Consider the following 14255-nt stretch of genomic DNA (forward strand, 5'->3'; position numbering starts at 1 on the left):
TCATGTTACACTATTTCATTATTCTTATTTTATATGTCCCTTCAGGCTGTTCAACTGTTGTAAATCAGTACGATATGAAAATTATGTTTAGTTAAATTTTTTATGTCAAACATTATACCAACCCGAGAGGACATGTCAAAGACCAAAACGATTTATTTTCATTATTTAATATTATGAAAGGTATTTTTTTAAATGAGGAAAAAATTGTGTAATACAAGTTGAATTTAATTATTTAATGTTCATCATACGCCCTGTCACACCTATTAAAAAATGTTTTACAATTGCAATCCTTCAGGACATACACAAATTATTCGACAAGAAAACATATCGTTTTGCAGCCTTGTAATACACCGTTAATACTTTTCGATTAATTAATTTTTTCGATGTCCTTGGGAGAAATCCTGTCGTCCTATTAAAAATTTAAAGATGCTGATTTACTAGAAAGACGTTCCAATATGGTGAACATTTCGAATTTATTGCATATCCATAGTTTTCGTGGACCATTTGGCAGCCTTAGTTCAAACTTCAAAACTTCAACTAAAAGTCGGCACGGGTTATCGGCCGTAAAACTTCATATATATGCTATTTAGGCTAAAAAGCACAAATTTAGAGGGTATGCATATCAAAATTTGCAAACAAGTTTTTTCCATATATTCTTGGCACAGTCTAATGTACATATATACTCGTACATGGTCCAATTTTTTATTATATGTCTTAGATAACAGCTATCGAAGACTTTTATTTATAAAATTCATCAATAAAAATCAGCCAATGACTTTTACTTTTAAAAGTCATCAATATGAATCAGTTACCGACTTTTATTTTTTAAATCATTCGTATATCTCTGACATTTTATAGTATGATCTAATAAAAGGGTCAGTGACTGATTTTTATTTATGACTTTTATAAATAAAACTGTTCGATAACTGTTATTTGAGACATAATTTAAAAATCAAAAATAACTGTTATTTGCAATTATTCAGATAAAAATTAAAAATAATTATAATATAAAGTCAGAAATAACAGTTATTTAAGCAGTAATTAAAAAAAGTCAATAAATAATTGTTCAAGAGCGATTTTTTCAATAAAAGTTATAACTGTTACGGTCCCTGATATTTAGAACTGCCTCGAAGCCAATGAAGTTTCCTTTGTCTTTTATAAGGGGAAAAATTTTTTTACATAAAAAAAGGACTACATACTTGAAAATAATTTGTTTTTATCGGAAAACTCGGTTTCTCTTCAGAAGCCTGCCAATATTAAGTTGTTTATGAGTTTTAAATATCTACTAACAATTTTTAGGGGACCTATAAAAATATTTAATATTCAAAAATGATCACATATACAATTGGGTATTCTTATTGTCCCTAAAGAGGTACAGAGTTTCCCGATGAAAAAATAGATACTGATTTTCAAGAATCCTATACTATTTGTACGAAAACGTGATTCCTCCATATAAAATACATGAAAACTTCATAGACTTTGAGGAAGTTCTAAATATACGGGTATTCTATTTTTCTATTTAAAAAAAAATCCTAAGGGGTTAGAGCTTATCATTTTAAACTTTTATTCACTACATTTATTTTTGGACCACCCGTATGCACATACATACATACATATATAAGAAAAGGTGTATGAATACTAAATGAGTTTACATAGATACATATATTAAACACGGCTCTGTACTGTTCTACACAATTCTGGTTAATGTGCTATTGCACTTGGCCTCAGTCATGACTCTGTCTGTGGTCAGCTTCTTTTGCTCGTAAAACTAGTTCGCATTGAGTTGGTTGGGAAATGTCGTGGCTAAAAAAAAAAAGCACCACTTATATGGGTAAAATATACCAATGAACAGTTTAGCGGCAATGCTGAACCTGCTATACATTAGACTGTATATTAATATAAGAGTGGTTGTTGTTGTTGTTGTAAACCTCCTTATGCGCATGATCTTTTTTTTTACCGTTATAAATTTTTGTGTACAAGTGCACATAATAAGAACACGTAAGCTGACGTTCAGTCATCAATAAGACATAAAAAAGATGGAGGAATACCGGCAAGTGACAATAAATTCAGTAGACTGCTGTTGACAGATGCCAGTCTGATAATCAACTGGACTTAATATATTATGCCGATATTTCTGGGTTAATTAGCTGTTAAACTTGCACCCGATATGGCATTGAAAAATAAACAAACAACCAACTCTTTTTTAAATTTCTTCACATTTATTATTCGATGTGTTTAAAGTGTTCTATTTCTTGTACTAAATACTTGTACTGATGACATACATTTTACCTAACCTAAATCCTTATTCGACGACTACTCTATATCTTATTACTAAAAAAAATATTCTGTGTGTTTTTTCTCACATATCAGTCTTAACATATTGCCAATTACAATACATGATGCTATTACATACCTACTTGTGGAAGAGTGTACATATGGATGTATGCACGTGAGTATAATCAGAGAAACTCTTGTCATAAAACCTTACGTACATACATACATAAGCATGTATATATACTTTTTTATTTTTTTGCTTATTATTTTACCGTTTCTGACGCAGGCACAGGAAACAAAGTGCAGTCATTGTCGCTCCAAAGCCGCATAAAACGATTAATACAATGCTAACAATCTCTAAGCCGCTGATAAAATTCGCCGTGTGTGGGGTGTTGCGCGGCAATTGCCCAAATTCAGCCAGTTCTATAATGCGTGGCATAAATTTGCTGCTATCGTGTTGGCCACTTTCTTGCTGATGCTGTTGTTGTTGCAACTGTAATGCGTCTAGTTGCAGGCCAGCAAGCAATCTGTGGAGAAGGGAAAAAGTTATTGTAGCAACCCTGCAGTGAAAAATTATCAATTGTTAAAACTAACCAACTTATAGTTAGCTTTTTGGCGAGATTTCGATTAATACCTCACTTTTAATTAGCTATGACAAAACCAACTTAAAGTGAATTGTAAAGTCGTGCAGGAGTCATGCAGACGCAATCAGGAGTTGGTTTTCTTTACAAGTTTCTATTAAATATCCTCATACAAAAATTACTTTCAATACACTTTTTTTTTGAACTTCGCAGATTCTTTTTCATATTCAGGACAAATAAAAGGAAGATCGAAATTTTATACTATCATTTTGAAGTTATGTCTGACGGTGTTCGAATATGGGGCCACCCAGAGCAGAATATGTAAACAAATATGAAATGTAATAAAATAAAGTAAATAAATAAGTAAATAAAAAAGTAAAAAAACAAAAAAATATTTTGTTTTTCTTATTGATATTTTATGTCCAAAAGTAGTTAGTTACAAGTTAGTTGACATGTACTGCAGAGGTATCCAGGTCTGACTTTTTTGCGGCCATCGCCCCACGAAAGTAGTTAGCTTTTTTCGAACAAAATACACAGTTAATAGTTAGCACTAGTGTTCGCGTAAACAGACTAAAGTTAGGTATAAGCTAACGTCACTCCCTGCAGGGAAGCGAAATAATGAAGCCGAAGCGCAATTGAAGAGACAATAGCCGCCTTCGATTAGCCAACACTTGATTAGTTACAAAGTTCATCGCTGCTATGTAGGGATGTTAATTTTTTCGCTTTGCACGATCCCGGGGTTTTCGGGATGTAGTTATCACAAACCCGGGTTCGCGGGATTAGTCCCGGGATTTAGATGCTCATTACTTTTCAACAACTTAAATCGAAAATATTGCGTCTATATTGTTTGAGAAGCTCTCCTACCATAAAATAAATAATAAATAAATGGGTTTGAAACCTACTTTTTTATTTAAAGGGGCGTTTTTTGTTTTTTTCTGTCTGTAGTCAGTATTTATTTTAAAGGACTTTGTAATTTCAAAGATATGATTAATTCCAAAAATTATTTAGAAAATGCAATGAAAGGTAGAATAAAACAAGTAAAGAGAAACAAGTAAGTTCGGGTGAAACCGAACACGTCCACGCAGTGACGCATTTATCTTATAATATTACCAATTGGTGGTTGTAAAATGGCATTTTTCCATTGCCGTCTTAAATAAGCTAGAAAAAGGCGCCACGCCCACTTTTCAAATAGCCCCAATTTTCTGTAAGAGTATGGGCTTGATTTCATATCTCTCCATACCATGTTCGAATACTCTACCATGAACATTTCCAGAGATATGCAGTATGAAAAATTCGATTTGTATGAGAGGTGCCACGCCCCCTGCGCCTAGCGGTTTGAAATATACGTTACATCCGATTCTCAGACCTATCATATATACACAAAAAATTACATAAAGATCGGTGGAGCAGTTTAGGAGGAGTGCGACCACAAACACCGTGACACGAGATTTTTGTATATTAGATTTACCAAGGTGCGTTAATGAAGGAATGTTGATAAACTGATAAATTTAGGCAATTTATCCTTTTATTACTTTAGATGAAGACCCCTAATAAACTTATTTTCCGTTAAGTGGTGATTGCAGTCATCGATTTTAAGTGAATTAGCCTCAGCTGATTTATGGCAGTTTTCATTTTTCTGTAAATTACCGTTATATGGCAGGTGGGCGTGGTTATGACCCGATTTAAAAGATTTTCAACAGAGTTCTTAGCTAGGCCCTACCCAAGCCTCGTACCTAGTTTGGGAGGGATTGCTGAAGCGGCTACTGAGATACAGCATTTCATAATAATGTTAATAATGTTCGCCCATTTTCAATGAAGGGTAACCATACCAAATTTGTGTTCTGACCCCCAACCAAATTTTTAACTTTTTTAAAGATTCTGAAATATTTAGCCATTTGAAACTTGACTTTGTTCTACTAGAATTCAATGGGCTACACAACTGCATACTGCAGAATTTAAATAATTGTGACAAAAATTTTTTGAATCTTTTTTAAATTGTATAAAATTTTGAGGCAGTGTCCCTCATTTGGTGCATTTGTACAGGTTTGTACATTTTTATATTTTGCTATTGGTAAAAAAAAATGGGACGTATTTTTGTTTTTAGTCAAAAGATTGGCACATTACAGCGATGTTCTATAGAAAATTTTCAACAAATTAATTTTCGTAATTGGGATAAAGAAAAATATTTTGGGTGTTTACACAATTGGGATACGATTTGCACCAAATTTTGGCAAATACCCAATCGTGTGACACTGCCTTTAAACTTTTATTTATATGGGTGCTTTTAAAGAATGAACTATAAAAAACTAACCAACACTAAATAACAGCAAAAATAATATTTTAAAACTTGTGAAAATTTGGTGCGGCTATAATTTGTTCGACTACTGTACATAAGTTGGCTATGATTACTCGGCCGTGCTGTCATAGTAGCACAATGCCACTAGCGCATTTCCAAATTTTCAAGCAATAGCCTCATGCGATTATCGATTATATTTTTTGTTGCTTGTGTGAAATATTTTATTTTTATCAGTACTTTTCTTTTATTCAAAACAAGTTGAAATAAAAGTGAAACTAAAAAAAAAATTTTGCCAGAACCCGACCGAAAAATTCTGGCTACGGCCCTGGTTACAATATACATAAATGAAGATACTGGAATAATTACACTGTACAGCACCGTGCTGGGTATTGGACCAAATCAATTTTTTTTAAGAGATTGGGTCATAGGCAAAAAAGTAAATTCTCCGTTCTGGGCCTTCAAAGTTGGAAACAAGACCTTTGGTAAAAAAATATTTTTTATTATGTATTATACGTAAATAACTAAAAAATTAAAAATATAGACGTAGTCCACGATTTGCTCTTATTTAAATGGTATATAACTTTTTTGTGCAAAGTTATATTACAGGTGCTATATAAGAGGTCAAATGTCGGGTCTTCGAAAAATTAAAAACCTTATATTTCAAAAAATTTTGAACTGATGTAAAAAAATCAGTTGTAAACGAGTTTAAACCCACTTTCTTCTGATATGCATATTTGTATACCTCGCAAGTAAAAATTTTAGAAAAAACTTTTATAAGGGAAAAATATCTTTTTTTATAAAAAAAGATTTTAAACAAAATAACTACTAAACGACTTTTAAAAAATGTATATGGTTGTAAACGCAAATAACCTTATTTCTTCTGATATGAGTATTTGTATACTTCGTATATATAATAAATTGAGAAAAAACACTTAAAAGGAAAAAATACCTTAAAAAAAAGAGAATTTAACAAAAAAATTACTAAGCGATTTTTTAAAATTTGATAACATTGCAAATGCAACTAAACCCCCTTTCTTTTGGTATGCATATTTGCATAATTTGTAAATAAAAATTTGAGAAAAAACACTTAAACTTTTTTATAAAAAAAGGAATTGAACAAAAAAATTACTAACCGATTTTAAAAAAAATTGGTATCGTTGCAAAGGATACCAAAAAACGTATACTTTCTTAAGCCCAAAAATTTCTACTTATATACACAAAAAAAAATGTATTAAAAACATTTTTTCCCTCCATATAAACTCCTGCCCTCCTAGGTGAAAGGCTGTCTATGCCCTTGTATACAAAACAATTAAACTATTTTAGTTTGCTCTTTTAGAGCGCATACCTGGTTCAATAATAATGATTCCAGTATCTTCATTTGTGTATATTGTAACTATCAATATCTTATAAAGATAAGTGTAAAATTTTTTTTATCTAAAACTAATAAAGTTAGAAGGACGAAAGTCGAGGATGTGGTAGTTGGCATATGTATATTTTTCTCAAAAATAAATATTGGAAATTTCCAAGGACATTAAAGGATAAAGACATTTTCAACATTTATTCGTCCTTGTGCACCAAAAAATTAAATATTCTTTTTCAATTCTACAGAGAATTTCCTTTTAATTGATACCCATGTTGTTACTCTACACTGCACCAAATCATATAAATAATTTTTTTATTCAATCATATCCTAGCAATTTCAAGGTATTTTTTTGCGATGTTGCTTTGACCAGGGTTTGAACCCAGGCGCTGCGGAGTGAAAGCGCGCACTGCTTACCACTACACCACAGCGACCGCAAGTGGCCGCAGGTGGGACATTTAAACTCGTTTTTTCTCAAAATGTAATGTAATTTCTCTTTAACCCTTAATTTGGCAGGTTCCAAACTATTAACATCTGAATTCAGTGAAGTATAAAACTTAATTATGTAAATAATATACACAATATACACAGAAACTTTTCATTCCCAAGACAACGACGACACCCGCCTCTCTGAGTTGTTGGATTCCTTTCAGGGTTGCCACTTTGGTAAATTGTTACCAAAATTGGAAGACAAAATTTGGGTTGGTAAAAAGGTAAATTTTTTTCGCATTTGGTAGATTTTTGTTGAACTCTTCGTTCGCAATTTATTTTTCGTAGTTATTTTTATATTTTAAATTTCTTTGCATACATTTTATATACTTACATAAGTATAAATGTATATCGATATAAGGCGAACATATCGTGCTCCATTCAAAACTCATTTTACTGGAATCCCGAGGAGCTTTTGATTGCCTAAATATTTTAAATGATTATTTAAATCCCTATAAGGAAAAAATTTACAGGTATGTAATGACGCACTATGACTGTTCACAAAAAAATTAACTCAACGCAATTGTTTATCAATAGAAATTTTTAAATAAAAAAAAAACACAAAAGACTGGCGTCAAAAACACATCAACGGGAAGCACATTGTGGGCTATACTCAAGTATTATTTGCTTTAAAACTCGATACCTTAAATTGTTCTAAAAATTCAGAGTAAAAAATTTGAACGAAATTTTTTTGAATTTTGCTAAATGTTGTATGGATTTAGTTAAAGAAACAAAAAATTTGTTCTTGAAAAAGATTGCGAATAATAAAAAAATCACCAAGTGCCTTTTTGAGTCACTGTATTTGTCTATAATAACTCGAGTTTAAGTTTTTCAAATTATGAAGTTTCGTTGTTGCCTTTAGTTTCATCACTTCCGCTTCCGCTTTCGGTTAATTGGCTAAATAAAAAGTTCCTTAAAAAAAATTTTAATTCTTATTGAAATAACTAAAAAAAATAAAAAATATAGTTTTAATTAAAATAAATAAAAAATTACAAAACTATAGTTTTTATTTAAATAACTATAAAAATTTATTGGTATATATTTTTCAGATTAGGTAGATTTTTATCAAGTGGATGGTAATTTTTTTTTGTCAGTGGCAACCCTGATTCCTTTCTCAATTTTAGGCAAACTATATCAAAATATTTCGTGCATAGTGGCTTTCTCGAATGTAGCTAATAGAATGTTAAGGTTCAGTTTATGCTTTGATGACATTATTATACTAAAAAAAACCTTTAACTAGTGAAGGGTGGGACAGTATTTTGTGACGGGTGAGAGGAGTCACTATCGAGGACACATAGTTCGTGAGTAAAATGAATACTACTAATTTGATATGAATATTTATTTAACGTACCTTATTTAAACAATGGGAAGCTGACGTATTTGTAAGTTAAGTTGAAAAAAAACATATTTTGGTGGGACGGGTAGGACGCCCAATAAGCTGACAACTTCTCCATAAACGTAGTTTTATAATAACTAACCTTTTTTTAAAGTCCATGAATTTTTATTTCTTTTTGGGTAATTATCTTTTATTTTTTGCCTTGTAACCTTCAATACACAGACAGGCCTGCTAACTTGATAAAAAAAAAAATTGTATATCAAAGATAGTCGCATTACGGCTTTGTTTATAGCTGTAGAGACAACCATAAGGCCATGTGCAGCACAAGAAAAGTGAAAACCGCAGACCGGGGCTGGCTGCCATGAATACTTTTTATATATAGTATATTGTTATTAAAAGCTTTTAATATTTAATATTCATAAATGGGATTTTCGAATTTAAAAATTGGATAAACAGGGCGCTTTTCAGAGGAGAATGGGATTTTCGGTTCATTGGAGTTGGCAAAACTGCATATTACAATAGAAAATGCTTTCCAACTTATGAAATTCAGTGCTTGTTTACTTAAATTACAAATTAACTACATAAAATGGAATACTTTAATTTTGAACAAATTAATCTTTTAGATATCTATCTTAGACCATCTCATCGTATGGTTGTTCGGAGTTTATGTATGTATATGTGAAATAACTTTTAACTGCGAAATATTTGGCAAATTTTCATTACAAGACAATAACGGTTATCATTGAAAACTGATTTAAACAAAACGCTGACGTCTTAAACATTTTACCTTTTTTAATAAAAGATATGTATGACAATCGAACTATGTCTAACTCCTCCTTCTCAAATGTTTAGCATAACCAGTCTTTGTATATATTTTGGTCCTAAAATTCCACCTTGCCAGGTATAATGTTATAAACAATGTTTCTTACATAACATGTTCTTCTCTTTCATCTTTTTCTTACTTGGTGTGTTTTTTTAATTAGCCGGGACTTTTATAATTGAATTGCTGAATTAAGCAAATTTTTTCTTCTGAAGCGGTTATTTAACAAGATTTTGTTTAAGCAAATCGAAATGTATGTAGTTTTCGACAGCGAGTTACATGCTGCGGTTGCATGCGAACAACAGAAAGAAAGCAAGCAATAAAAGTGAAATAGGAAAGGAAAGGAAGGAGAAAACGTTAACAATTTGATTCTGACTCGTTGGCACTAGAAAACGGAGCGTATATCACTCAAATTTAGGTACGGCATGCCACCGCAGTTAGTCATACACATTTAATACTTACTCCTGCAGTCGCTCCATTTCCAAAATGGCATTTGTGCGGTAGTCCACTGCATAAATGTAGGCGTCGGTTCTATAATATTTCAAAAATATACATTTGTAAATATTGTTACAATTTTATTTACTAAAAGAAATCACTTACGCCGGTTCAAGTCCACCCGCGTGCGGTTCCAGCAATCGCACACGTACATCCATCTGTATGGCCTCACTTAGCGCCTGCATTAGAGCATCGATGCGACGCTCTACCTCGACTGGCTTTCCAGCCACCACAATACGTACTTGCCGTGCCTCATCGATGATATACACGAAAACATTTACAATACTGCTGCGACCATCATCCGCACCGGCACGATCAGTAGCTTTCACATCGAACCCGTATACACGCTCATCCATTGGCACAGTACCCACGAGCCGTATTTTACCTGTTAGCTCATCAATTCCAAAAAGCCGGGAAGGCTCATTCAGTAAACGATAACGTATTTCCGCATTTACCCCTTCATCTGCGTCGATTGCCTTCACAATTGTCACTGGATAGCCAAACGTAGCCGATCGTGGCACTACTGCAATAATGGCTTGACCAGCGGACTTAAAGCGAGGCTCATTGTCATTATCGTCTTGGATATTCACAACAATTCGACACTCATTCGGATCCAAACCATTGACACGCTCATCTGTCACGGGGTACGATATTCGTGCATAGTTACGCGGTTCGCGATTTAGTCGATCGGCATGCACACGTAACTGGTATCGGCTTTTCAGTTCATGATCGAAAGACCTTAAAGCGTATAGCGTAATGGTTTTCGGATCTAATTCGAAGAGTGGTTGCGCGTCGAATTCTTGTTCGTCTTCTCCTTCCATAATTAAACTCCAACGGAAGACTTCAGGATTTATACCAGCAGTAAGATTGACTCTTATCAGCTCCAATGGCGCATTGTTGTTTTCAAGTACTTGTACTTCATGGTACTGGTGTTGAAATAAGCTAAGGTTGCGTTGCTCATTGTGCAGATCCGTCTCATCTATCGGCGCTTCTGTGACAGCTTGTCCTTGCAGATTGATAAGCACAATGGCAGTGGACGAGTGTGCTGGACTGCCTAAATCCGATGCAACTACTGTTACATTGAGATGTTCATAATCATTGTAGCTACGAAAACTCGCTACGGTTGTTATTGTGCCGTCTCGCGAATCTACCTGGAATATGGGATTGTGTATGTCTTGGTGTAGTATGGAATAGAGCACCAGGCCATTGCCATTGCCAATGTAATCTTTATCTATTGCATTTACTTGTTTAACAAACATTCCAGCTTTGGTACTGCGATCTAAATAAGCCTTGTAGATGGGCAGCATTAGTGTGCGATCTGGCAAATCGGCAATATACTTTTGCGCACTTACAATGTCATCGTAGCCGATAAACTCGGGCTTATTGTCATTGATATCTATAACATTAACTTCAACATCAACCGAACTCGACATACGATATAGTGGTTCCGCATTATCGATGGCAATAACTTGAAAGTTATACTTCGGATGCACTTCGCGGTCCAATATACCAGTGATCTTTAGGACGCCAGACAATGTTTTGATCTTGAAGGGCAAATCTGCTTCGCTCAGACTATATGAAACATTCGCATTCTCGCCGTAATCCAAATCTACTGCCAACACTTGACCCAGGACACTGTCCTGATATTCACCTTCTTCGGTATCAAAACTGTACCACGACTTTTTGAAAACCGGTGCATGGTCATTGACATCGACCACAGTAAAACGCAGGCACGTAATGTCCTTCAGTCCATCGATGTCGGTGGCGGTAAGATTTAGTAACATATCCAAGTTGGCCGCCAATGGATAGTTGACCATCAATTCTCCACTCAGCTTGTCAATAGCGAAATGCTTCACACCTGAAAAGCGCGCTGGAAATTGTGTGCCTATTATAGGACGCTCCACATGTTCGACGGTCAATTCATAATGTACCACCGCATTACTGCCATAGTCTTCGTCACTCGCCATGATCTGCAACACTTTTGTGGTAATGGGCGTGTTTTCATATATGGCAAATAATGGACACTTCATTATTGGCTTTTGTCCGGCCCCGCGACCCAGGCGCTTGCGCGAACGTCGACCACGCTGTTGGCGCATATCCGTATAATTGTTGTTGAAAGCAAACTCCGAACTGAGACGGGGGGAGCCTGGTATATGATAAGGTGGTACAATCATGGCTGATTGTATCGCGTCCATCGTTTGAACGGCAGAGTTGTCCACAAAATAAATTTCCATATCGGTCGTATATTCACGGATCTCCACCTTTGACTCCTTGAATACGGAGATGCGTTCGAAAATGGGGGCATTGTCATTCACGTCGGCCACAAGTATGTTCAGATGTGAATAGGTAGATAAGCCACCAGTATCGATGGCAATAAGCTTCAGTTTATAAATTTGATCTTTCTCGCGATCGAGTGGACGTTTGCCAGTGTAGCTGACACGAAAATATGGACCGCTCGTCAACTTTAAATTGGATTGCATGAGCATATTTTGCATTTCCACAAATTTAAATTCCTCATTCCACTGATCAGTTAAGTTGAAGACACTGAAAGTGGCCGGTGTTTGCGGTGCATGACGACTTCTATTTTGTGCTTCATGGCTAACATTGTAGAAGTCAATGGAGAACTGATCGCTGTAGTCGCCCTGCAGTACTACACGAAACTCAGCGTTCTTCTCCAAATCAGCATCGGCAATGTGAATTGGCTGATTAACCGAAATCTCTGTATCGCTGGCGCTATTTTCGTTAATCAGACCGACATAGGATAAGCTATTGAATTTGGGTGCATTATCGTTGACATCGTCAACTTTAACGGTCACTTGGTATATACCGGCGCCACTGACCAAGCCCGTTGTGTACTCAACAATCACTGTAAGATCGTACTGATCCTTTTCCTCGCGATCAAGACCGGTCAGCGTGAGCAATGTGCCGTCTTCGGTGATGCTGATTTTGTTAACCACCTCCTGCTGGTTAGCGATAATATATCGCAATTTGATATTCGAGTCACCCAGTAGACGTCGAGGTGAGCGCATGCGCGAAACATTCGCGGGGTTTCGACTGCGGCTGCGACTACGAAACCGACTTCCCATAGTTACATTGCTCGTAGATTGTAGCGTACGGTAAGTGCCCAATTCATTATTCAGTACATTGATGCCATTCTTGTAGAGTAGTTGGCCAATGATGCCACCAACTAGATTCTCCTCGATATGGAAGTGGATGACATTCATGTTGATTTCTCTGCGGCGATAATAAAGATACAATTAAATTATTAAACTCCCCAAGGGGTAAGGTTAAACTTACTCAATAACCGGTCGCAATGGAACTTTTTGCTCGGGTTTCATTACCACATGAATGGTGACATTGGTTATAAGCACGCCTTCGTCGGTCATATCTGCCTGCGTTGGTGTAACAGTTACGGGAGGCGAACTTCGCGACATAATGAGTGTTTGTGTAGAATTGGCAAAGAGCTGAAAGCATGTGTATAACAAGAGATTAATAATGCTTAATAATTGAAGCAGTATGGCATTCACCCACATAATTGGCCACCGCTTCGAAGAGATACACCTTTCGCGTAAATTCTGACAATTCCCGTATCACAGTTATAATGCCTGAACGCTCTTCGATCGCAAAAGGAACACCCTCGGAGTATGTGTGCAACAGATCGTACATGATTTCATCTTCCCCCTCATAGATAAGAGTTGTGCGCACCTGACCCACCGAAGTGCCTAGAGGCGCATTGGAGCCTACCCAAAACTCATATGGCGCGCCCACAAAATCAATAACTTGATCATCGATCGTTGCATAGACCTCTATCGTGATGACGGCCAAAGAAAAACGTCGCTCCGATGGATTCGTAGGCTAAAGATAAAAAACAGTTTTCATATGGAATGTGATGGTAAAGTGTTTTTGTTTCCTACCTGGTCACTCGCTTCCACAAACACAGCTATGCGCCCACGTCTTAAAGGCCCATTGACGTAAATTGTGCCATTTTTCGTATCCAATCGAAAAGGTATATAGCCGCTCCCCTTCGGTCGCTGAAGCTCATACAACAGCATGCCGTTGGGCCCCTCATCAGGATCCAGCGCAACAACTTGTCCCACTAAGTAGCCCACTGCGGCAGTAATGGGTACTTTGAACTCATACAAATTGCCATGCTCGAACTTCGGCGTATTGTCATTTGTATCTAATAAGGTAATGTCCACTTTGACTCTACTTGGGCCAGGTTTCCGCAGGTTAGCGTCTGTTATATATGGCGGATTACGTTCGATTGCCTCAACCATCAGATGCAGTGACTTGCGTTGCTCGCGATCAAGCAGTCGATCATCGTTCACCGTAATCCAACCGGTTCTGGCATCAATGCGAAAAGCATCTGCGACTTCCGGCTCTTCGGTAAGCTGATACAAGAACTCAGCATTTTCGCCTTGATCGCGGTCGATGGCATTTACTTGAAGCACACTAAACCCGGTAGGTAGATTTTCGACAATCGAAATGTTGTAGAAGTCAGCTTCGAATTCGGGCACATTATCATTAAGATCAAGTATTTCCACTTCGATTCTATTGAACACAAAATTAATTAATACAAATAAATTTTAAGCTGCTATACATGT

The 14255-nt window shown here is 35.7% G+C and overlaps 1 protein-coding gene across 1 annotated transcript in view; it reads right to left on the reverse strand.

Annotated features, from left to right (window-relative positions):
- Nucleotides 1-14255, reverse strand: part of LOC118737505 (cadherin-89D) — a 41059-nt gene that overhangs the window by 15132 nt on the left and 11672 nt on the right. The window contains exons 5-10 of the mRNA XM_036468057.1: nucleotides 13566-14202; nucleotides 13183-13506; nucleotides 12949-13115; nucleotides 9757-12885; nucleotides 9619-9687; nucleotides 2547-2801 (exon numbers count right to left, since the gene is read on the reverse strand). Coding sequence (XP_036323950.1) covers nucleotides 2547-2801; nucleotides 9619-9687; nucleotides 9757-12885; nucleotides 12949-13115; nucleotides 13183-13506; nucleotides 13566-14202 — 4581 coding nt within the window. The remainder of the gene's footprint in view (nucleotides 1-2546; nucleotides 2802-9618; nucleotides 9688-9756; nucleotides 12886-12948; nucleotides 13116-13182; nucleotides 13507-13565; nucleotides 14203-14255) is intronic.

Source organism: Rhagoletis pomonella, unplaced genomic scaffold (genome assembly GCF_013731165.1).
Source record: "Rhagoletis pomonella isolate Grant_MI unplaced genomic scaffold, Rhpom_1.0 Rhpom_scaffold_00004, whole genome shotgun sequence".
In the NCBI taxonomy this organism is placed as follows: Eukaryota; Metazoa; Arthropoda; class Insecta; order Diptera; family Tephritidae; genus Rhagoletis; species Rhagoletis pomonella.